The sequence below is a fragment of the Tachysurus vachellii genome, chromosome 7 (genome assembly GCF_030014155.1).
Source record: "Tachysurus vachellii isolate PV-2020 chromosome 7, HZAU_Pvac_v1, whole genome shotgun sequence".
Lineage (NCBI taxonomy): Eukaryota > Metazoa > Chordata > Actinopteri > Siluriformes > Bagridae > Tachysurus > Tachysurus vachellii.
The window spans coordinates 21,924,832-21,950,759 of NC_083466.1; the positions used below are offsets into that span (position 1 = coordinate 21,924,832).

The window sequence follows — 25,928 nt, forward strand, 5'->3', positions numbered from 1 at the left end:
TGTCTGTGTAGATATAACTGAAAAACTATTTCTTCTTAAAATGTCATCAAACACAATTAAATCCATATTTTATTTGATATAAAAATGTCATTGTTATAAAGAAAAGGGTAAATATTTGCCACACTGTAAGCATATTTTTTAAACGTATAAAACCCATGCCCCAAAAACAGATTTGTTCCATATGACCTCATCAACAATTAACAGGACCCACCATTGTCTCATATCTTTGATATTAACGAATAAGCCCCCTTTGCTGTTTTATATATGTTATGCACCTTCTTACTTCAAACTTTAAACATTTGCACTGGTACACTTTTGCATATCCTGTACTAATCCTGTACTATCCTGTACTAATATACAGTTAGTATTTAATTTGTATATATTATATGTATTATATTTTATATATATTATATATAGCATTTGCACTGGTCAACTTTTGCACATCCTGCACTAATATACAATTTATGTTGCTATTTTTGTTATCTTAAATTGTTATTATATTTTTATGTTTATACCTAGTTTCATAGCTTATATTATATTTATCTTAATGGTTATTCCTTATTAATATGCACCAGTACACCAAGACAGATTCCTTGTACATGTAAAGCTCTGAAATTACCCTGCATATACAGTATACAGTACTGTATGCCCACAGATGTGCCTCCAGTGCCCCTCTCATAAGTTGTTTACCTGAAAATGTTAAGTTTTCAGCTTTTTTTGTAAATTTACAATATTTTCTGTATTAATTTTGTTATTCATTCCATTCGTTATTATTATTATTATTCCTTTATTAGCTCTTTATTTTTGTCCTCACTTCTTTTATCATATTACCAAAAAAAGAAACAGGGCTCTACTCAGCATTTTCTATCCAACCCCAAAATTGAGCAGGTTTTCTCTGGACAATCTCCTTTTTTGGATCATGTGTATGTTTTTTCCTATTTTTCCCATCTCTTTTCCCTTTTAAATTCATAATATAATTTCTTTTATTTATAATGTATCTGTGTATTTATATTTGTGTATTTATTAAAACTTAGTCAATGTCTGCTATTGTACACTATTTTTAGAGTTAGATTGTGTTAGTGAGTGGCATGGCCTTCTCACGCACGCACATGCATTACATTATGTTTTGCTCATTATTTTTGAGTTGTTTGCAGGTTTTTTATATATAGTCATTCTGTGTAAGTTAGTAACATGTCCCATTGTTTATCTCCTACCAGCTTCGATCACTGGGTCTTTTTCACTTAGCAGTCTCATTCTAATCTTGGATACTACTGTGGTTTAGTGATTCAGCTCTTCCTTTTATACCCTAGGTGTGTGCTTGTGTAGCCTGGTATGTGTGTGTTAAAATGTGTGTGTGCATCTGTGTTTATGTGACCTCTCAGTCACCCCAGTAAGGTTAGATCTTATCAAGCATGTGTACCCACACTCCCCTTAGTTCCCATTCTTTTAACACATAGAATGTTTAAGGCAGGGGTGTTTTATGGCAGGACCATTTGTTGTAGGACTGCTTTTGGTAGGGACATTTGTTCATTTTCTCTCTCTCCCTAGTCTGACACACAGAACTTACCATTAAAGCACAAAAAACACTCATGATATTTAAAATTTCCACTATACTACCTACGTCACTTACTGGCTCATCTGGCCGTCAAACTAACAGACTTCGTCAGACTTAATATCCTGCAACTTGTGAATGTAGCACATGCATAGAGAGGCTATACCTCTCTCACACCTTCTGGCTCACCCGCCAAGCCTGTTGTTCTGACTTAAAGTGAGGACTCCTCATCAAATCTGTCTACAGCTTTGTGCCAAGTCCCACTGATTACAGTCCTTCCGGTCCTGCACATTTCCTCACTTTATAACTATCAGACTCAGATTAAATTTAGCCAGCCCCAACCAGGGCCTAGCCAACTATTATTTATTAAACTATGTTTTTATAAACAAATCCGGTGATGAGTGTGTTTTATTTTCATTTTCATTCCTATAATATCCTTCATTTGCCAACTTATGGACAAAGCAAAGCATAAAATAGTGATGACAAATTCTTATACAAAAACATGATGCATTCATGTGGTATGCTTCTAGTGCACATGTACTTGAAGACCCACAGGAGAACAAAGGATTCACAACGTATTAGTACATCAACAGTCAGTCTTTAAAATGACATTTGACCTAAATATTTGTTATTTTTGAGTGAGTTATATGGTTTTTAGCCAATCAAACTCCTGTACCGTGAGGTTGAACTCCAATAGTTGAGAAGCAACAATCTAGGGCAGCAACCCATATGTGAGTCTTGAGCTATTCAAGTTCAATCTTGTTGTCAATGTTGACGTTAAAGAACCCCATGTTCAGAGGGGATGGTACCAATGAATTTTACATCCTGGAATGAATTGAGCCAATGAAGGTATATTTGTTAAAACAGACAGCATGGAAGAAATTTTAAACCATTTCCTTGGTAAAGCAAAAAACAAGCTGAAAAGTATCTCAGCTGAAAACTCTATCCTGATATTATTTGTGATGAATTGTGGAGCAATTTTAGTGAGATAATTGGTTCATGCCAGCCATTGGCTATCTTCTATACAAGCTGATTCTCACCTCCAAAGATATAGTGGATATCGATATCAAAGATATAGAATATGAGCTCAGAAATTGCAATGAAATTCATCAGGAATAATCTTAATCCTGATCTCTCCTAAATGTTTCGGGGGAAACTCATAAGCAAATGGTCATTGAGGAAGTCCAAGAGGCTTTTGATGAGCATGAGTTTACTATAGGTTTCAGAGACTTCTTCCACTGTTGTCAGTGATAAGCTGACTCGGGTCGTTATGCACAAGGCACAAACAAACAGAAAAGCATTGTTGTTGGGTTTGTTATAGCTACATCAACTGGTGATAGATGGGTACGAGTTAAAGTAATCAACCCAAATCTTTCACTTGGAGATAGAATGCTAAAATTGATGATAGATTTCCTTTTCTGGCATCTGAAGCCTTGGCTGTGCAGCCTGGGAATGGTCTCAGAGAGCCCATGGACATGCAAACCCAGACTGTTATCACTAGTACAAAGGGTTATTCCAATCCTAATGTTACTAGTGTATTCAGGCTTGGTCTCTGTGATGTTGACGGTTGCAAAGTGACCAGATACTGGAAAGGCTAGCTTCTGCAGTTGATTCAGATATATGAAATGATTCAGATATACAGAAATGCTATCAGAGATGAAGGTGTAAGAGATAATTTGGATGTCTTGTAGTGGGCCACTCTGTATAAAATGTTTGGAATTTTCCTGTGTTGTTTTTGACTCTGATGACAGTTTTTTGACTCTGACCTAAATCACTTCATGTATTTTGTCACTGCTATGCTGTAATAAACTGCTTGTTTATTAAGATCGTTAACACCCTATTTTTTCTTACAGGTTGTGCAACAGTCCTGCTAGTTCCTTACACCTGATGATGAATATTTTTGGGTATCAGAATAGTCATAATAAAAAGCGATTAAGAGACTAGAGATGGTGTTCAATAGATTCAGAGTGCATGGGTGAAAGCTGGAACCAAAAAGTGCCATTTTCTCCAGAAGATTTCTCCAGAAGATTTCTCCAGCACACCATTGACAACACAGGTTTGGTGACTGACCCAGACAAAGCCAACACTATTGGAGAAGTAAAAGAGTCAGATTTGAAAAAAAAAATCTGAGGAAAATAATTCTTGGGGATGGTAAACCTATACAGAGGTTCATACAAAATTGTTCCACTATTGCAAAGCCTCTGTTTTCCTCTAACAGCCACACTGAAAGGATTCATTCAAGATTTTTTCAGAAATGTAATCACAGACTCTCTTCCCAGTAAGTAGCACATCAACACAGATGAATCACTAATTATTTTTATCGCCTTTATGGTTTTCAAAGCGGATGAGTTATTACTTTCCTCTGGGAAGCAAATACAGCTATTCAAACCTTTTACCACAAGATGTCACTAATGTGCACCGTGTTGTAAAGTCTCAACTCATGAACCTTTCACGAAACAGTTAAGTTAAGGGGAGGATTTTTGGGCTTTGTGCTTATTCCACAAGCGTCTGAAGCTGAAGAGCTTGTAAACTGTACGTTTCTCCTTGCAAATATTTTGTTATGTCGCTAAATGTTATATAAATGTATATTTACTTGATGTAGAGGTTAATTTACTTTTTGATTTGTCATATGATATTAAAATATAATTAATGAATACAATGTTCATGTCGCAAGGGAGACAGGAGAACTTCATTACTTTTAACTAGCTTTGTCTCTATATTGCAATGCTTTTAATGTCCTCTTAATTTTATTTCATTTAATGTAAGCGTCGGCCTCAGTCCAATTGCACACGCCCTGTATGCTTACATACGCCCTAGTGTAGCTTACATAAAACTAGTGACGCAGTTTTTGGACCATTTGCAGAGGTCGAGTTGTGCTCAGAGTCTCGAGAGCGTGAAAAATACAGATGGTTTCTTCCCTTGTTTCAGGGATTATGTTGTCGTGTGTGACTCTCCTGATTCTTTTCAGCGTGGACTCTAAATCAGGTATGATCTCTCTCTCTCTCTCTCTCTCTCTCTCTCTCTCTCTCTCTCTGTCTCAGTCTCTGTCTCTCTCTCTCTCTCTCTGTCTCTGTCTCTGTGTTGTGTGTGTGTTGTAGACGCACAATTCTGAAAAAATTATTAGGTAAAAAAGATAAGGTGTTGGACTACTGACCAGAAGGTCATGGGTTCGAACCCCGGGTCCACCAAGCTGCCGCTGCTGGGCCCCTGAGCAAGGCCCTTAACCCTCAGTTGCTCAGTTGTTTCACGTTTCTGTTATTGTATACAAGATACAACAGATGCCAACAGGTGGCAGGATCTTTCAAAATAAAAATGCATAAAACAGACATTAAAATGGCAGCACCCTTATAGACGTTCTGAAACAGCAGCTGCAAATTTGAAAGATATAAAGGGAGTATCATTTTACCATAGTGTAATTAAATGCAAATATAGCCTGAGCAGTCATGTCCAATCCAGTCCACTCCAATGTTATTCCTTGCATTAGCCATGTAAATTCCCTTTTATGGAAAAAAGTGAGGAGGCAGGAGTGATGGAGAACCTCTCTGTTGGTTACTTCTGTCTTCAGGAAGCTTTCAGAGAAGATCAGGAGGTACCTGATTAGCCAGTACCTTTAGACAATTTCTGCCATGTACTACGGCTTGTGTCCAAAGGTGGTGGGTAAAACAGTGAAAGGATCATGTATGACTGAACTAACATTACTATTACTAATTCATAGATAACCTCCACGGAGAGATAAATAAGCAATGAAGTATATAAATAAATTAATTAATTCAACCACTTTTGCTTCATGGTTTTATTTTTAAAATATATTAACTTATAAGTTAATGTTTTTACTGATATAATATATGTCTTGTGTGCTTTTTATTTAAATCAGATTAAATCGTTAAAGGGGGATTTTTAGCTATCATATAGTCATTTTACAATGTATCCCTCACATCTTACAGGGTGTAGCAACTCACGGCTGCAACGGGCTCACAGCTGCTACAGACTTGCAGGAGTGCTATTTTACACATATTGTTAATGGTGAGGTGAATGGAGATGAGGTGTAGGTGAAATGGTCGTTGGTCTTTGGCAGCATTTTCTGTGGAGGTGACTTCCAAGCAGGGCTGAGCAAACGAGGCAGGACCTAGGGAGCTTCACAGGGCACAGCAGGTGTGGGGAGGGTCACCTTCACTTTCCTCAGCAAGCTCTGGAAAGCACATTCATCAGTGGATATTACCTGAGGAGCGGGCAAGCATGTGTATACATGTGTGCTGCATCAGTCCTGCGAGGAGCATGTTTCAGCTGCGTGCACAAGGGCATGTTCTATTTCATTAAACTTCTTGGTAAATTGTGGAGATCACATTTTAGCTATTGTAAAGTTTGATGTGAACATTAATTGAAATTTTTAACCATAATAATAGTTTATGCATTGTGTGTTAATTGGATAACTGCATTTTTGAGTTGGACGGATGTTATTGTTAAAGTTGATGGTGAGTGTATATAGTGGTAGTTACACTGCAACACATTCATGAGGAGTCAAAATAATTGTTTTATTGTTGAAGTTAGTCTTAGATGTAATGTAGATTGTACATACAGTAATTATTTTGTCGATTTATTTTATCTCTATTATACATCTTTACATGAAAAACATCACCATAAATTATTAACTTAGTATGTTTCTCTGGTGTTGTTTATGTAATAGGCTATAAAAGAACATTATTCAGCCTCCAGAATCCTATAAGAAGCTGTTACTGCTAACATGTATTCAGCATTAGTATTGACTTTAAAATAATGACCTTCATTCTTAAAGTCCTTTTTTGTATACATATAATATAGAAAAATGACATACAATATTTGTTGTTTTTTCCCCCCCACAATACAGAACAATTACAGGTGGTTGGTCCAGAAGCATCTCTTGTTGCTGTAACTGGTGAAGATATGATTCTGCCCTGTTTTATCAAACCCACCACCAGTGCTGTGGACATGACAGTGGAGTGGTTCAAACTCTATGTAAAGGATTCATTAGTGCATCTCTATAGGGATCATGAAGACAGAAATGAAAATCAGGCTCAGTCCTACAGAGGAAGAACATCAATGTTTAAAGAGGAGCTACAGAAAGGCAATGCTTCACTCAAACTCTCAGATCTCCGGGTCTCAGATGAAGGATTTTACAAGTGTCTTGTTGAGGACAAATCCTGGTCTGATGACATCACCGTGAATGTCACTGTTGAGGGTAAGATCTGTTTCTGCACTTAAGGTTTATACAATAACAATTATACTATGTAATTTTTTTATTATTCTGTTTGTTCATACATAATACAATTTTAATCTCATATTTAAAAGTCACTTAATGAGCACTTAATTAGGAACTGTATACTATTCAATTCAATTCAGTTCATTTGTATAGCACATTTAACAATGGACATTGTCTCAACTCAGCTTTACAGAACTAATGCTAATACTGGCTAGGGCTGCCATTTGCTCTCAAAATGGCATGGATTCCAGATATTGGAAACATTCCTTTTATTCTGGTCCATACTGATATGATTTCATGATGCAAATCAGATTTTTCAGTTGTACTTTCAGGCACACTGATTTTCCACACTGAAGCAGCAAGAAAATTTGATACAGTATAAATGTTAATAATTGTTTGTAATTTAGTAAATATTTATTTGTTGTGCCCAACACAAATACCATAGTTGTCCAAATCTCTGTAGAAACCTATAGAGATCTATGTACAGCAGAATAAATTTATTAAAATTGGTATACTGTAGAAACAAGCTTTTGTAGATAGTATTTGTTTTGTCACAAATTAGAACCTCTTTTGGGCAGATTATGTTACTTGTATTTGATTGTTTAAAGGCTTACATTTTTTTAACTGATTATAGCTCAGGGAAGCCACCCAGTGATCAGGATGGAGAGTTTTGATAACTCAGGAGGGATTAATCTAGTATGTGAGTCTAGAGGCTGGATCCCTGAACCTGAGATTCTGTGGCTGGACAGAGAAGGAGTCACTCTGACTGCTGAAGATACACAGATACACAGAGATACCGAGGGCTTCAGCGTTAAACGCCGCATCACTGTTTATGATTCTAGTGACTCCAACAGGTTTTACTGCAGACTACTTCAAAAACATCACATGATGGAGGCAGAGGTTATCATTAATAGTAAGTGTTCATTACAAAAATACTTACACTTAGGTTTATACTGTTATTTTATGCTAATCCTTATAAATTAATGTGATTAATAATGACACATGAGCATGATTAACATATACAATTTCTGCATCAACATTATTTGTATTTTATCTATTGGCAATACAGTACTTCTGTAAGTAAGATCTTTGTACCTATAAATTAATTCTTGAATTATTTCCTAAAAATATCTATGAGGTAAATGTGGTTTCATTTTAGGTAAATTCTTTGATGCTTGGAAATGGATTGTCAGCATTTCAGTTACAGCATGCCTTGTTGCTGTTGGATTGATGATAACTGCATTTATTTGTCACAAGGAAGGTAAAATTTAAATCACTTTCTTTAACAACACTGTAGAACCTAGTTGTTACCTCTGCCATATCTGAGAAAATTGTGGCATACGTCTTGAAAGCAAAATGAAAAATTACTGACATTCAGAAAAAAATGATATGAAGGAATTATTCAAACAATCCAAGATTACTGAAGGGAACAATTACTTCCATTCCATTACATTTACCTCAGTCTGATTAATGGCTATGACAGGTGAGGTAGTATGTACATATAAAGGACTGTGATATTTGATAAATCCTTTTTTGTTGTCCCTTTACCTTATAAATCATACCCTGATTAAAAATGTGTATTTATATAGAATGTATACAAAATATGTAAAAATAATATCTGTTTTGTTCACAGAGATTCAAAAGGAGAAGCAGTTCACAGGTGAGAATTAACATTTTGTACTTTTAAGATCATGCTGACTATTTAATTGGGCAAACTAAAGAAAGAACATCAGACCACCTTCAACCTAGAGACATAATAAAAATGTTTTAAACAGTGAGAGTTTACTGAGGCTTCAACCTGAATAAATCTAATCACAAAGGTATCAGGGGGTTTGTTAGGTTGTTTAGACTGCTGTAGTGAAAGGGGGTTGAAACAAGATTTGGACAATAATAACTGATTAATGGCAATAAAGAAGAAAAATAGACATAATACTGAAGTGTGGTGGTGGCGAATTACTAATTTAAAAAACAATTTCACTAAAAAAAATTATAATCTATAAAATTATCTTTCTAATCATCATTAAACAGTAATTTCACAGATTTCATTTGGAAGGCTAATTCATTAATTTATCAAATAATACTCACCTAACGAAGGTAAAATTCATGTTTTAAACACTGCAATTCAAAAAAAAAAAAATGTAGAGTAGTAAAGTAGAAATATGAAAAAATAAATAAAAAAGGTCATTTTTAAAACTCATGAACAAAAAGGCAATGAATTAAACCTCTATGTCTAGTCTTGAAAACAATATAAATGATTGCTGACTTACCTAATTTACAGACTTTGTAAAGAAAAAGCTGTATGCAGGTAAGAAAGATTTTTATTACTATTACTGTGAAATCATATTCTGTAATTTGTGTATTTGTGTGTCAGTGTGTGTGACAGCATTGCCATGTGAGGCCTGGTTTTTACTCCTGTGTTATTCAGTGCATGCTGTGATGAGGGATGTAGTTGTCTATACAGTATATGGACCACTTTGGTATTTGCAAACAAAACAATGGTCACAATAAGGCCTGAGTAGCCTAGCAACCTGATGCTACTTTGTTATAATGTGATTGATGAATCCAGTAGGCTCGTGGTTGTCATTAGCTAAAATGTTATCCACTGTATCCACCGTTATTATGTATTATCACTAAAATACAGGGAGTGCTTGTCAGCTAAACTCAGTTTCAAATGGTATAACTTTGTATATCTGTAAAGCTTACAATCTTATTGGTGTCTAATTGATCCTGAAAAGAGGTCTAGTCTGCACTGACAGCACATGTAACAATTTTATAACCTTTAACTCAAAGCTTTAATACTAAAGAAAACTTAAGTGACGCTAATCTCTAGATACTGGAAATTTTGTTGTTTGTTGGAATGTTCAAGAAGTTCTCAGTTGATTTATGACTGCATTATTGAGGACTTTGAAAACCTCTTTTTCTTAGTTGAACAGATTTCCTTTTCTTTCCTTGGTGATGGCTCTCAGCAAGCTTTGCAGTGTCATGGTCAGCGAAGCTATTTTCTTTTCAGGAATTCAGTGAAACCATGTTTTTATCAATTGTAGATTGTGATCATACAGTTAAAATAGAGAGAGTTTTCTATTATCCAGTCTCTACTGCCATGGAATTAGCAATGTGACTTCTAAAATGTGGCAACCCAAAGTTTAAGGATGCCATAATTTATCTGCAGACTTACTTGGTTGCTCAGTGTGCACAGTTTGTGTCTTGGCCTGGTTGTTCTTCTGCCTGCTCAGACATTCGTGTCTGACACACAAAACATAATACTGTATTTGTTCTGAACTAACAAAGATTATATAATCTTTACCCTGCACTGTTACTTTAACACAAGGATTGTTTTGTTTGTTTAAGATCATGTAGGTTTAACAGCTTTGTTGGTTAACACCGGTTTGAACATTGCTCGCTACTCTGGCATTACATAACAAAAAAGTGGGTAATGTGGTCACATGTACAGCACAAGGGCAGCATTCAAATCAGAGAGAGTGAACCAACTTGACCTCCTAGATCACAATTTACAATGAAGCCATGTAGCTGGAATATTTCAGTTTGAGAGTTATTTTTGTAAAGTGTGTTAGTTATTATCTTAAGTTATAAGTTTTTTATAAGTTCTTATAAGTTATTTCACATTGATTGAGTTTGTTTAATACTTATTTGATCTTCATGTACGATATAAGAAAGATATTTGTTTAATTTGATTTTGACTGTTAAACTAAAATTATTTATTGTTTGCCTTAATAAAGTGTGTAAATAAAAAAAAAATCAGTGGTTAAATTGAAACTTTTTTACTATTGGTCATTGTTTAAAAAGGTTAATAAAATGTATCAATAATTGTTGATATCGACTGATATGACACATTATAGTGATGGTAAACTTTTTAGCTCCAGCCCTATACATATCTATGCATTTTCATTAAAAAGGTGGTATGTTTGATGGATAGTATGTCATTTATCATATCAGATAAATTATTGTATTATCTTAGTTGTAATTAGGAATGTTATGATGTTATGGAGTTGTTTTTGAGGTTGATATGAAATTAATGTGCACTGAATTTCCACACTTTACACGCAATTTTCACAGTCTCTGCATCTCTCTCTCTCTCTCTCTCTCACACACACACACACACACGCACGCACGCACGCACGCACGCACGCACACACACAGACTTTCACCTTTCACATCCCAGTCAATATAACTCAATTCACCAATTAAATTGAAAACCAGGCAATACCATTGGTTGGACATATTGAACAAATCCCTTACTTTCAGAATGAACCAGTAATTGTCATTTGTGATTGAACTGGGTGAAAGAAGAGGATCTACTGACTTATTAAAGTTGTTTGCTCATTTTGCCACAAAAACAGAAATATAGTTTGGAAAAACTTGTAGATTTAAGGCAAGCCTTGTAGCCTCCACTACTCTAACAACAATCGTCCAAGCTGCACATTGTGTGGTGGGGGATCAGGAGCACAGGTCAGGGATCAAAATCAACAGTGCTGAAGTTTTTGAAAATCCAGTAATTAGAATGTTAGAAAGTAGCATACAATATCTGGAAATACCTATACATTCCCTTCTCTAAGACTTACTAAGTCCCACCCCCTTAAAGAATCTGGTTCTTGGGTGTGCAGCAGTTCATCTTCTTCTCTTTCAAGATGTGCAGCAGGTATGTCAGAATCATCCTTATCACCAGAGTCACTCTCTTGATCAGGCTCTATGCCATTCTGAGTCGTCTTCTCTTTTTTGACTTGGGCCTGCCACTTCTCTCTCATTTGTACATTCTTCTTGACTCGTGCTTTCTTGACTCCCCACTTTGCCAACAGCTTTATTGTCTTCTTGTCTTTTAAGCCCTACGTTTCTGTACAGCTGTTAGTGTAACGGATTACACATACCTTGTAAGCTCCTTCCTTTTTGGGCTCCTTTCACTTTCTCCTAAAGACCTTCATATACACTTGATCTCCAGGAACCACTGGAAAGGGAGCGTATGCTTCCTGTCTTACCTGTTTGTTCTCATCCTGTAAATAGATGTCTTCATGTATAGAAGTTAGTAGTTGCATATATACTCTTAGCTCCATTTGCAAGGACCCCTAAGATAAGGTACAAGAATATGTCATCCTGTTAGCATCTCATCTGTGGATAGTTACATAATTCTGTGAATGCCACACACCATTTACATCCCCCTAGACTTCAAACTGAATTATTTTAAGGGGTTGCCTGTCAGTGAATATGAACAAGATTGTCTAAGCTAGGATCAGGTTGTATGGTGACCATCGGGGCATAATTATCTCATGGCATCCTGAGGCCATTTTAGCTTTCACATCTGTAGCATTGTTTCCATTAATAATAGCCATTACCTTTTTTGGGAGCCTAACACTGAACAATGGTAAGTTGTGTTAGATAAATCATGGAAGATCTCAACTGAACTATTTGATTGGTATGCTGGATCCATCACTCTTCCAAAAACCTGTTTACAAACAGCATCAAATTGATGACACATGCCATGATCAGAGTCAGTGTATATACAGTATTAGCAACCAGACCCTAGCCAAGTGACACATGGTGATGAGAGCATTTAAAAAAAATCATATATTTATTTATTTTTTATTGTAATTTAACCCCATATTTTCTCTATATGCCCTATATGTTCTACTTTATTTTATTGTACTTTTTTGTGTCTTATTTTTATTCTTTTACTTCAGTGATTTTAATACTAAGGGAAGTCCTTAAATGCATTTCACTACATTTTGTACTGTGTATAATTGTGTATGTGATAAACAAAATTTAAATTTGAAAAAGCTGCAAAGACACAGGAGCAACACACAACCCCTGCCCTATATCTTTACTGACAGAGCAGAATCAATGAGTGTGGAGACACAGCAGTAGATTTAACAGTGGCCATTGATAAAGCAGTGTATCCTATTAAACTACTGAAACCCATTCATTGTTGCTAAGGCTTTCAGACATAATCTTAATTCATTGCCAAATATTTTAAAGATAGTGCATTGATGAAGTCCTCAATGAATGTAATGAACATTTCTGACTGGTTAACTGCAAAATGGAATTGCGAGGTCATGGAAATTGAAGAAGAAACAAACACATTTCCTAGTTTCAGCCAGTTTGTAAAGTGTCTTACAAGAAAAGCCAAGATTGCTTGCAATCCAGTGATATCCCTATGATCTAAAACCAAGTGAAAGTGAGAATGGGAAAGCTTCCACAGTCAAAGGAACAAGAGAATTTGAAGGAAGTCAGAACTATCTGCAAGTGAAGCAACATCCAACAAGGTTACACAGGATGTTAGTAACATCCAAACCTCCACAGTGGTACTAGTATTGGTCTCAACCACAAATGAACGAAGTCTTCATTTATTTATATACTGTATGCCCTCCTTGGACTATGTAGTCCAGAGTTGTCAAATTCTTTGCCAATTCCAAAGGGCGCAATGGCAGTCATGTGTGATATAGAATGAAAAGTCTTTGTTTCTCACTGCGCTTATGGATATACTCACATATGCTGTTCCTGAGCAATTAAAATATTTAGATATTTAAGTTTGAGAAACCTTTGTTCTTCATTTTCGGATTCATGTAGGGTTGAGACCAGTACACTTCTGGTTTAGATATGTAAAACATGATGAAGATTAGTTAAGCCCAGATTGTAGTTTAGGACCGTGTCAGTGAAAAAGCAGAGAACCTCAAAATTAGTATGATATGGCAGAGCCTGATGTGCACATGCTGTGTGAGATCTTCACTGTTGCTCTGGTTATGTAGACTCATTTTTTGAAAAACGGTTTATCATTACAAATTCATCCATGAAACACAAGCGTGAAAGTAGGTCTAAATGTGAGGTGGGATACTGTGCTAAATATTATTTGCTAAAAAAAAGATCTGTTTAATGACAACAGTTGAGTTTGTTCAATATATATTTAACATGGCCACATGGCTCAACTCTTATGATGAACCGAAAATCTGGATCATATTAATGAACCTGGCTCAAGCTGCCTTGCAAGGAAGTAAAAACCTCTTGATATTAACAGACTTACTGATTCCAGGTCAGCTAGAGGTGTTTGTGGCTGTGGTTTTAATCCTTTATATGCTGCTATTATTGGTTTGTCTGCATGTGATAAGCAATTTACTTGTATCGGTAACTGTGTGATTTCATGGAATGTGTGTGAGGAAATATATTTATTTTTAGTTTTTGACTTAATAATCACAGTAAAGTGTATATGCTTTCTCTCAAACACTCACATGTTACAAGAAAACATTCGGACAAGGAAAGAAATTTTCTGTCTTCTTTTTCTTATATTTGCTGTCAAGAGCTCACAGCGAATTTGTGGCTTTACATTTTATAAGATTTTAAATAATATATGTTATTTTTTTATTAGCAGATTAGTAAATGATTGATCTGTTTATTTTGCAGTGATTTTTTATTACCTGATGTTTGTGTATAGTGTTCTGGTCTTTCACTGCCATCTAGCGGGCAAAAAATATGACAACTACAGTAATACCTCGAGATATGAGTTTAATTCGTTCCGTGACCTTGCTCGTATCTCAATTTGCTCGTATCTCAAAGCAATTTTCCCCATTTTATATGAATTGAAATCCCATTACTCCGTTCCAGCTCACAAAATTTCACTCCAGTTGTCTTGTTTGTGTTTTGAATATGAAAAATGTACAGTACCTGTATTTATAAATGACAAATATTGTATAAAAACATACAGTAATAAAAGAGAATGTTAAAAAAATAAACTGGTTTTATTTAACGGAAGATGCGCACGGAGGTTGAGGGAGGAGTAAACAGGCGTTAGGAGAAATTACACTCACTTTCGTTCACTTACTCGCTACTGTACACTCTTAATGATACTTTACACTTAAATGGAACTTAACTAAACTTCACTAAAATTAACGAACTTAACCGAAATTCTTTTAACTGAACTTAATTGCTACAATTTCTGTTTTTTGTCACTCTTGCTCACTAACATCTGCCGGTCGTTTTAATAAAAACCTGTCCGGTCGGCATATCAGATGCGGTGTAGTCGCACAAGTTCAAATTTTTTAACTGATCCAACGTTCAAAACGGATGGGAAAATTACGGATCCGCAGATGGTCGGCACCTCACGCAGATGGTCGGCACCTCACGCAGCACCTTTTCGACTCTCCATAGGAAATGAATGACTTCCTGTTTATCGGCCGTCGTTTGTCGTGTGCAGTCGAAAGGCGGCTTTAACCGAGTGAGAGGCGGGAAGCTGAGGCGGGAGAAACAGAGCACATGTGGTTGTTGGGGATCTTTGTTTCGGCGGCGGGGACTCGAGTGCTCGTATCTCAAAAATTTGCTCGTATCTCAAAATATTTGTATGTCAAAGCACTCGTATCTCGAAGGCATCACTGTACTTAAAACTTTACATTTAAAAAAAAACTTTTCACAACTTAATTTCATCCATCATTTAAATAAACAAAAAAAAATATATAACTCAAGAGAAAACTGATAAAAATGTGCATATATTTTACTTATTTGGTAACATAAAAAGCGATTTTAAAACAATGGGAGAAATAAAATCTTGTTAAAAGGTTATATTTCTGTTAGGTGAAAAAAACCCATACCTGTCAGGCTCATCATACATTTTATCAGGAATTTATATTCATAATTTATTTCTCAGGGGGCACGGTGGCTTAGTGGTTAGCACGTTCGCCTCACACCTCCAGGGTTGGGGGTTCGATTCCCGCCTCCGCCTTGTGTGTGTGGGGTTTGCATGTTCTCCCCGTGCCTCAGGGGTTTCCTCCGGGTACTCCGGTTTCCTCCCCCGGTCCAAAGACATGCATGGTAGGTTGATTGGCATCTCCGGAAAATTGTCCGTAGTGTGTGATTGCGTGAGTGAATGAGAGTGTGTGTGTGTGCCCTGCGATGGGTTGGCACTCCGTCCAGGGTGTATCCTGCCTTGATGCCCGATGATGCCTGAGATAGGCACAGGCTCCCCGTGACCCGAGGTAATTCGGATAAGCGGTAGAAAATGAGTGAGTGAGTGAGAATTTATTTCTCACAGAATTGGATTTAGACTCTAAATAATGAACTACAGTAAGTACAGACTGTAAGTTTAATAAATAAAAGCTTATTGATAAACCATTATAAATGGATGTTGAAAAACATTACAAAACAATAAGTAGGACAAGCAAAATAAATGTAGAGTTTATTTATTTATTTATTTATTTATTCATACATACATACATACATACATACATACATAATTTATTGCACATAGAATATTGTATATATTAAAAAACAAAATAGCATACAATGTAAAATATTGTACAAAGTTGTACAAGCAAAATAAATATGTAGGGTTTTTTTGGCTACTTGTATTAAATCTAATTTTAAATTGTCTTCTGTTTTGTTTCCTTCTCTAAATTTTCTGTTCATACAAGAAGTCTTCTGTCTGTGTCGAAGTAAAAAAGATGACGTAGATTTGAATTAAGCCACTGAATTAATATAGTTATAGTTAAGAAATAAATATTTTACAAATTCTATTAGAAATCTTAATAAATATAATCCATTGGATAATGATTCGGATAAGCGGTAGAAAATGAGTGAGTGAGAGTGAGAGAGTGGATAATGATTTTAATCTTTTTTCACCTGCATACTCATATCGTACAATGTGTGTTTTGTCTCAGTTGATGTGACTCTGGATCCTGATACAGCTCATCCTGAACTCATCCTGTCTGCTGATGGAAAAGAAGTGAAATGTGGAGTCAAGTGCCAGGATCTCCCTGATACACCACAGAGGTTTAATGAATCTGTTAATGTTCTGGGAAAGGAGAGTTTCTCCTCTGGGAGATTTTATTATGAGGTGCAGGTCAAACAGAAAACTGCGTGGATATTAGGAGTCATTGGAGAAAATGTTAACAGGAAGGGGAAGATTACAATGAGGCCTCTGGATGGATTGTGGACTGTGGCTATGTGGGATGAGCATCATTACTGGGCTTATGAAGACCCCTCTGTCCCCCTCCCATTGAGAAAGAAGGTGGAGGTGGTGGGGGTGTTTGTGGATTATGAGGAGGGTCTGGTCACCTTTTATGATGTGATGTCCAGCTCTTGTATTTACTCTTACACCAATCAGTCTTTTACGGAAAATCTCTACCCTTTCTTCAGTCCTCGGGCCAATGCTGGAGGTAAAAATTCAGCACCACTGATCATCTCTCCTATAATTAAAGACTGAATGAATTTTCACCTCACAAATGTCTTCTTCTACTTTCGGCTTTAACCGTCAAAGGTCGACAAAGCAAATCATCTGTTTCCACAAATATATTCCTCAGGCACCTTCTCACTCTCTCACCTGTTGAGCAATCTAGATAAAAACTGCTTTCTACATCCCACTCTTCCTAGCATCTTCCTCCAAATGCTGTCCTGTACTTTCTTGATCCCCCACCATGTTTCCTTATCCTATTTTCTCCTTCCAGATGACACACCTAGCACCCTCCTCACTTCTGCTGTAGGTTCCAAGTCAGCTGGAAGCTCTTCCTGATCACACAAAGCCTGTTTCAGCTTCTGTTTGAATTCCTCACAACATTCTTACACCACTTGGTCTTCTTTTCTATCTTTCCTCTCCTCTTCTTCCTGACCACCAGAGACATCTTACACGTCACCATCTGATGCTGTCTCTCTCCTAACATCACTTTGCAGTCACTAATCTCGCTCAGATGTCCTCTTCTACATAGAATGTAATCTACCTGCATACTCCTACTTTCACTCTTATATGTAACTGTGTTCCTCTCTCTTCTGGAAATAAGTGTTAACTAAAGTCCACCACCATCTGTCCTTCTAGGTTCCTTTCCTTAATACCAAATCTGCCCCTGATCACCTCTATTCCCTTCACCAACATGCCTGTTGATGTCTGTTCCAATCACTACTCTCTCCCATCTGGGAATACTCTCCATCACCTTTTATAACTCACTCCACAATCTCTCCTGCTCTTCTAACTCTCAGCCTACTTGTGTAGCATAACCACTGACGACATTCAACATCACCCCTTCAATTTCTTACTTCAAACTGATCACGTTGACACTCTTTTCACCTCTAAAACATTTACAAATGTATTAATCTATTAAATGAGAATTTCTACTGTTTCTGTTTAAATTTAGATATGCATGTTCCTTTTTAATGTGCTGTAAAGTTTTATTTGAAATACATTATGTATTTATTTATATGTTTGTTGCTAATCAAATATTAATAAAAACAGTTACAGTCCACATTGAGTTTTACTGCAAAATGAAATATGATCAATAAACTGTTTTAAGTTCAGCTGCTGATGTCTGTTTTGATAAAAACCGAGCTAATGTTTGCCATCTACTGGTCGAAACATTCGACTCAATGTTGTAGAGAGCTTGTTGTAGTTCATAGAGAGCTGCAGTTCAGATAAGGAAAGTATTGAAGAGATTCAAGGGAAAGCAGTTGAGACAAGTGAGAAAGATGAAGGAGATGTTAGAGCCAATGAGGAAGAAAGTGAGGAAATACAAGGAGACATTAGGCTCAGTGAGGAAGAGGAAGAGATGGAAAGGGAGGTACAAGAAGAGATGAGTCAAGAAAAGGATAGAGAGATAACAGAGGAAGGAGCTACAGGAGCAGATATTGAATACCAGATTCAGGGTACAAGTGAACAAGACATTAACCAATCCTTGTTGGCCTTACAGTTTCCAACAGACCCAGCTCATGTTGATCAGCTTAAAATACAGGTTAATAAATACAGGCAGCAGAACTACATACAGTTCTGCTGCTCTCTTGGCCCATGTCAGCCAGTAGCTGGCTTTCCAAAAAATCCACAAGGAATCCTAAAGTGCCTAAAAGACAATGAGATTGAGTCTGTTTTCCCATCTCTTTCTGAACTCCTAAAAATTTATGCAACATTGCCTGTCTCCACTTCTACAGTTGAGAGGTCATTTTCTAAGTTAAAACTTGTGAAATCCAGTCTTCGATGTCTGTGTAATGAAGAGAGGCTTTCTGACCTACTGCTGCTCTCCATTGAGCGAGACATTCCAATTAATCGTGAAGTCATTCAAATAAAAAAGAAAAAGACAACAGATGGACGAATACTGATTTAAATACAGATAATTTCATAAATAAGTTAAAATCTGTACAAAAATACATTTGGTTATGTTTTTTGAAGTAATATTTTTGTCTTTTTTTTTTAGTGCCCTTTTTGGTCCTTCCGCCCCTGCCCCACTGCAGGTCTGTGCACGCCACTGGTGATGCTTAATGTCCTGCTGCCATTCCCATGTTTATAATTGAATCAAGTTTATACATTTAGAGTCCTAAACGTATTACCTTATGATACTTAACCTTTTTAGGGATGAGCTCTTTTAGATGTGTACCTTGGAGTGGAATTTGGGTGCAATTTCTGTAATTTCTTACACTGATGAGTAACCTTCAACAACAGATTGTGTTTTGTGCTGTGCAATATACTTTACTTGTGACTGCAAAGAACTTTAGGTTGTCTGAACAAATAAATAAATAAATAAATAAATAAATAAATAAATAGATAGATAGATAGATAGATAGATAGATAGATAAATAAATAAATAGATAAATGTTGGAAGAAGAGAATGTATTTAATTCCACGCTATTAAACAAAGAACGTGAAATATACTTTATTTTGTTTATTTAATATACGTGAAATATACTTTATATACTTTATTTTATTTATTTTGTTGACAAGTACAAAGTACGCAATAATAACGCAGGCACTATCCCCTCAGCTGAGGATTTCGCCCATGCGCCATGAAGGGGAGCAGCATATGAAACCCAACCTCACCATAACCGTTGTTTCATACCCTAGGCTCCCAGCTTTAGTCTCACTTCAGATTATTGTGATTTCATGTAGATGAAAGATGCTACTAGCCTAACAATTAAAAAAAGGTGGGGCAAAGATAATCCCTTATTTCGGTGAATAATAAATTAAAAAAAGGAAAGAAGAATGCAATAGCATCTATCTATTCATTATTACGGTAAAAGGCTTTACATTTACATAGATGTAAAGATTACATATATATGTACTGTACACAAGGACATAAAGGAGCAGTCCACAAAAAATACAGACACAGTTTGTTTCTTCTTTTACATTAATTTGGAGAAGGAAAAAATGTTAAAAATGTTGTGGGAAATGACAGAGACTGATGTAAAAGACACAAACAGGAAGCAGAGTTGCGGTTAAGTGAGGAAACCTTTTAACTTTCAAAAAGCACTGAAACTTAAGACCCATAAACAAACAAAACTTCACCACGCCAACGATTAGCGCGTTTCTCTGTTAGATAATAACTCATAAGATTTTTGACGTTGATTTGATCAAGGAAACTGTGCTTCTTATATTAGACATATAAAGCCTTAAATGATTATGGCTATGTGGAAAAAAATTGAATATACAAGAATAGTTAAGATCATGTTTTATATATCCCTCAATGGGTATGATTTTGGATTTCACTGACCATTGTGATATAATTTTTTTCTCAATGAATTACACAATGTATAAAACTAAAGATTTATTTTCTAGTTAGATGCTTTATGTATTTACACTTCCTGTGCCTACTGTAGATAAACAAAACACTGATGTGATACAGGAAAGTAAGATCAATAATTATTACATTCCTTGACCTTCAGCTCACCAGCTCACTGCAATAGAGAACAATCGTTATAATTAAGCACAGGTGTGGCTAGACCCATTTTATGATCTGCTGTGCCCCAGAATGACTAAAATCTCCCATTTGAGTTTAAATAAGTTCCAAAACTCTTCAAAGCAGCATTACCTTGACCCACACTCCCTCATGAAAACAAGCATTGAGGCATGTTCATTGTGGTTCGGACGTTGTAGCCTTATGGTCAAAGCACTGGACTACTGATCGGACTAGGTGACTGAATCCTAGGTCCCCCGAGCTGCCACTGTTGGGCCCCTCAGTAAGGCTCTTAATCCTCAGTTGCTCAGTTTGAAATAAAATGTCACTCTGGATAAGGGTGTCTGCTAAATGTCAGAAATGTAAATGTGGTTCAGTTACCATATCGACCATGCATGTGAAATGCACTGTAAAAAAAAAAAAAGTTGACTCAACTTAAAATTTCAAGGCAACTTGCTGGACAGCTTTTTGAGTTTACTCAACTTTGGAAAAAGTTGTTCATTCATTCATTCATCTTCTACCGCTTATCCGAACTACCTCGGGTCACAGGGAGCCTGTGCCTATCTCAGGCGTCATCAGGCATCAAGGCAGGATACACCCTGGATGGAGTGCCAACCCATCGCAGGGCACAAACACACTCTCATTCACTCACGCACTCACACACTAGGGACAATTTTCCAGAGATGCCAATCAACCTACCTAAATGCATGTCTTTGGACCAGGGGAGGAAACCGGAGTACCCGGAGGAAACCCCCGAGGCACGGGGAGAACATGCAAACTCCACACACACAAGGTGGAGGCGGGAATCAAACCCCGACCCTGGAGGTGTGAGGCGAACGTGCTAACCACTAAGCGACCGTGCCCCCTACTTCAAATACTTAAGTACATTAAATATCAGAAAATGACTTTTGATACTTAAGTACAGTATATATCAGATACTTTAAGACTTTTACTTGAGTTCACTTCTAACAAAGTCTTTTTCTAGTACGATACTTGTACGATACTTTTACTCAAGTATTGCTTTCTAGTACTTTATACCAGGAGGTGGGTATATTTGGGTATATCCCAATTTGATTGAGAGAAGCTCAAAACAAGTCAAGAGCTTCAAGCCCAGTTCAACATAACAGTGAGAAACCGATTCGATGCTCTCTACGAAGAAAACAAAGTCAACAACTTACAAACCAAATACAACATCTTCGAAAGGTCCATGGAGGAGACAGCAAGCGAACTGCTCGGAAAGCTAAGAAAACCCAAGGCCAAGCATTGGGTCTCAAAAGCAACAACTAGCATACTAGAGAAGAGAAACCGAGCGAAAAAGGCCTTTAAAAGTAGTCGTCTGGAGAGAGATAAGGAAATTTAGCAAAACCATAATCAAGAATTGGAATCGGCCTATGCAAACGACCAAGTTCAACATCTCGAAGGCAAGCTACAATAACTCAAATCAGCAGCAGCCTCTGGTCACCTTAGAACAACATGGGAGATCGTTAATGAACTTGGCGGGAAGAACATGTCAAAACATCAATATAAAATGAAAAGAGCAGACGGAAGTAGTATTAACAACAAAAAGGATCTACGAGATGAGTGGAGTAACTACTTTAGAGATCTTCTCAATGTTCATTCCAATTTCTCGAACGCCAATTCAATACTCCCGGCACCAAGTGACCTGGACATAAACGTTGGTCCTATTACATATCAAGAGACCTTCGATGCCAACATTATGTTGGCCAACATAAATATGACAAGATTCAACAAGCTAAAATTGAGTATGTGCAACAGAGGCAGCTTTACGACATTACAGAAAGGCAGAACAAAATTATAAGAAAGAGTTCTACAAATCCCTTTTAAAGCATGAGAAATTTCTTGTTGATGACTTAGAGGAGCTACCAAAATAAAAAGTCATCATTTCTATTCTGGGAAAACAAACATTTGAGAACCAGTAAGATCAACAACTGAAACAAAAAGTTAAACTCTTGAAGGCTTTAATGGCCTCTAAAATATTTCTAAATCAACTATGGAGTTGCAGAAGGTTTTTTAGTTATCTTGACCGGCTGTGACATACACTTCATCAGAGACCTGCTGTGCCCACTTACACAAGAGAGCAAGAAATGTTACAATAAAATTGTATTTCAAGGCGGATAGAGCATTAAAGTTTAGGAACCACTGACAATTTCCATGATTTTCTTTTATATAAATATTTGGGGTTTGGATCAGCAATTTCATTTTGATCTATCAAATAACTGAAGGTCACTAATATTTCATTAGTGAAATGAGGTTTATTGGATTAACAGAAAATGCGCAATATGCATCAGAACGAAATTAGACAGGTGCATAAATTTGGGCATGCCAACAGAAAAATCACATCAATATTTAGTAGAGCCTCCTTTAACAGAAATAACAGCCTCTAGATGCTTCCTTTAACCTGTAATGAGTGCCTGGAATCTGTATGAATGTATTTTGGACCATTCCTCCTTACAAAACATCTCCAGTTCAGTTAGGTTTGATGGTTGCCGAGCATGAACAGCCCGCGTTCAATGATATTCAGGTCTGGGGACTGGGATGGCCATTCCAGAACATTGTACTTGTTCATAAATGCATAAATGCCTGAGTAGATTTTGAGCAGTGTTTTGGGTCGTTGTCTTGTTGAAATACCCAGCCCCGGCGTAACTTCAACTTTGTGTCTGATTCCTCAGCATTATTCTCAAGAATCTGCTGATATTGAGTGGAATCCATGTGACCCTCAACTTTAACCAGATTCCCAGTACCGGCACTGGCCACACAGCCTCGCAACAATGATGGAACCTCCACCAAATCTTACTGTGGGTAGCAAGTGTTTTTCTTGGAATGCTGTGTTCTTTTGCCGCCATGTATAACGCCCCTTGTTATGACCAAATAACTCAATCTTTGTTTCGTTACTCCACAGCACATTATTCCAAAATGAAGCTGGCTTGTCCAAATGTGTGTTTGCATACCTCAAGAGACTCAGTTTGTCGTGTGTGTGCAGAAAAGGCTTCTTTCGCATCTCTCTCCCGTAGAGCTTCACCTTGTGCAAAGTGCGCTGAATTGTTGAACGATGCACAGTGACACCATTTGCAGCAAGTTGATGTTGTAGGTTATTGGAGGTGGGCTGTTTTTGACCTTTTTTTTTTTACCTCTCCAATATTTTACATGGCCTATTGACTACTGGCCTTAACAAGAACTGTGCCTGTGGTCTTCCATTTCCTCACTATGTTCCTCACAGTCGACACTGACAGCTTATATCTCTGTGACTTTTTGTAACCTTCCCCGAACCAAAATGTTGAACAATCTTTGTTTTTAGGTCTTTTGAGAGTTGTTTTGAGGCCTCCATGTTGCCACACTTCAGAGGAGAGTCAACAACTTGCAATTGGCCACCTTAAATACTTTTTATTAAGATTGGATGCACCTGTCTATGAAGATCAAGGATTAATGAGCTCACCAAACCAATTGTGTGTTCCAATTAATCAGTGCTAAGTAGTTACAAGTATTCAAATCAACAAAATGGCAAGGGTGCCCAAATATATGCAACTGTCTAATTTAATTTTGATGCATATTGCACATTTTCTGTTAATCCAATAAACCTCATTTCACTACTGAAATATTACTGTGTCCTTCAGTTATTTGATAGATCAAAAAAGTTGTGAAAGGGACATGAAAGAGTTAAATTAATGTCAGCTGATCATGGTGGAGGGTCACGGGATTACCTGGGAATAGGAATATTAGTCACCTGCTCACTTAGTGTGGTGGAGAGAGGGGGTGAGTCAGGACGATGTATTCTTTGTTGACCATATACACATATATGCAAACATTCAAACATGAAGAAATATTTGTCTGTGTAATAAAAAGGGACTATTAACAGCTGTTTGCCTCACTGATACTTTATGCTTCGCAAATGCATTGAGTTCCTGCTTCAGTCTCTCAGCGGCTTTTAACAACGTAAGATGGCTAAACTGACTATAAAATGTGTGTTCATTTGTTGGTCTTGTTCTTGTGGTGTTTGTCTTGCTCTTTGCCTGTGTGGATCTAGGGTGCATTGTTCTTATCTGTGGTGGGGGCACTGCAGACTGGCCGGAGTTATACATTTTATACTGACAAGTACAGGTGCTGGTCATATAATGAGAATATCATCAAAAAGTTGATTTATTTCACTAATTCCATTCAAAAAGTGAAACTTATATATTCTATTCATTCATTACACACAGACTGATATATTTTAAATGTTTATTTCTTTTCATTTTGATTATCACTGACAACTAAGGAAAATCCCAAATTCATTATCTCAGAAAATTAGAATATTACTTAAGACCAATACAAAGAAAGGATTTTTAGAAATCTGGGCCAACTGAAAAGTACAAACATGAAAAGTATGAGCATGTACAGCACTGAATACTTAGTTGGGGCTCCTTTTGCCTGAATTACTGCAGCAATGCAGCGTGGGATTGAGTCGATCAGTCTGTGGGACTGCTCAGGTGTTATGAGAGCCCAGGTTGCTCTGATAGTGGCCTTCAGCTCTTCTGCATTGTTGGGTCTGGCATATCGCATCTTCCTCTTCACAATACCCCATAGATTTTCTATGGGGTTTAGGTAAGGCAAGTTTGCTGGCCAATTAAGAACAGGGATACCATGGTCTTTAAACCAGGTACTGGTAGCTTTGGCACTGTGTGCAGGTGCCAAGTCCTGTTGGAAAATGAAATCAGATTCTCCATAAAGTTGGTCAACAGCCGGAAGCATGAAGTGCTCTAAAACTTCCTAGTATACAGCTCCGTTGACCTTGGACTTCAGAAAATTGTGGACAGACACCAGCAGATGACATGGCACCCCAAACCATCACTGACTGTGGAAACACTCAGTGTTTACACTGGACCTCATGCAACGTGGATTGTGTGCCTCTCCTCTCTTCCGCCAGACTCTGGGACCCTGATTTCCAAAGGAAATGCAAAATTTACTTTCATCTGAGAACATAACTTTGGACCACTCAGCAGCAGTCCAGTCCTTTTTGTCTTTAGCCCAGGCAAGACTCTTCTGATGCTGTCTGTGCACTTCATGCTTCCTGCTCTGACCAACTTTATGGAGATGCAGATTTCATTTTCCAACAGGACTTGGCACCTGCACACAGTGCCAAAGCTTCCAGTACCTGTGCTGTGTTTTAAATGAAAAAAGGCCCTTTACATGAAAATTTTATAATAATCATCATTGGCAGCAGCACCAGCAGCAGACTGTTATTGCATATCGTCGCTGTCGGGCGGAATCCTCGTATCTCCAAAACTAATATTTTTCAGGAAATTAAAAAAACGGCATATATTTTTGAGTTATTAAACATTGTATCGTTAAAGTTGTTATTATACCTTATATTGCTATCATATACTCTTGTATACCAACATTAACACAACATTTTCCCAAAGTCACGTTTTATCGGAGATACAAGCTTTATGACTTGGGAGCAGGGAGAAACGAGATTATGCTGTATTGATAAGAATGGTACGGACAC

General features: G+C 36.9%; 1 protein-coding gene across 3 annotated transcripts; it reads left to right on the forward strand.

The window, feature by feature from the left end:
- The first annotated feature begins 3,998 nt into the window (after window positions 1-3,998).
- Window positions 3,999-18,013, forward strand: LOC132848893 (butyrophilin subfamily 1 member A1-like). 3 transcript variants are annotated; one of them, XM_060874960.1, is made up of 9 exons: window positions 4,017-4,084; window positions 4,481-4,537; window positions 5,497-5,850; window positions 6,417-6,767; window positions 7,423-7,701; window positions 7,948-8,049; window positions 8,422-8,448; window positions 9,067-9,093; window positions 16,439-18,013. In XM_060874960.1, exons 3-9 carry the CDS (start codon window positions 5,799-5,801, stop codon window positions 16,981-16,983), a joined length of 1,383 nt encoding a protein of 460 aa, XP_060730943.1. In that variant the 5' UTR covers window positions 4,017-4,084; window positions 4,481-4,537; window positions 5,497-5,798; the 3' UTR covers window positions 16,984-18,013. The 3 variants fall into 3 exon arrangements, with proteins under 3 accessions (XP_060730942.1, XP_060730943.1, XP_060730941.1); XM_060874959.1 differs by lacking the exon at window positions 5,497-5,850 and having other exon boundaries at window positions 3,999-4,084; XM_060874958.1 differs by lacking the exons at window positions 4,017-4,084; window positions 5,497-5,850 and having other exon boundaries at window positions 4,403-4,537.
- The last annotated feature ends 7,915 nt before the right edge of the window (window positions 18,014-25,928 follow it).

Bases quoted from the DNA above. Each gene is read 5' to 3' on its own strand.
- LOC132848893 (XM_060874958.1), top strand. From the start codon at position 4,459: ATGGTTTCTTCCCTTGTTTCAGGGATTATGTTGTCGTGTGTGACTCTC. The intron at 6,768-7,422 runs GTAAGATCTGTT...AACTGATTATAG, and splicing joins CGTGAATGTCACTGTTGAGG to CTCAGGGAAGCCACCCAGTG. The intron at 7,702-7,947 runs GTAAGTGTTCAT...GTTTCATTTTAG, and splicing joins GGCAGAGGTTATCATTAATA to GTAAATTCTTTGATGCTTGG.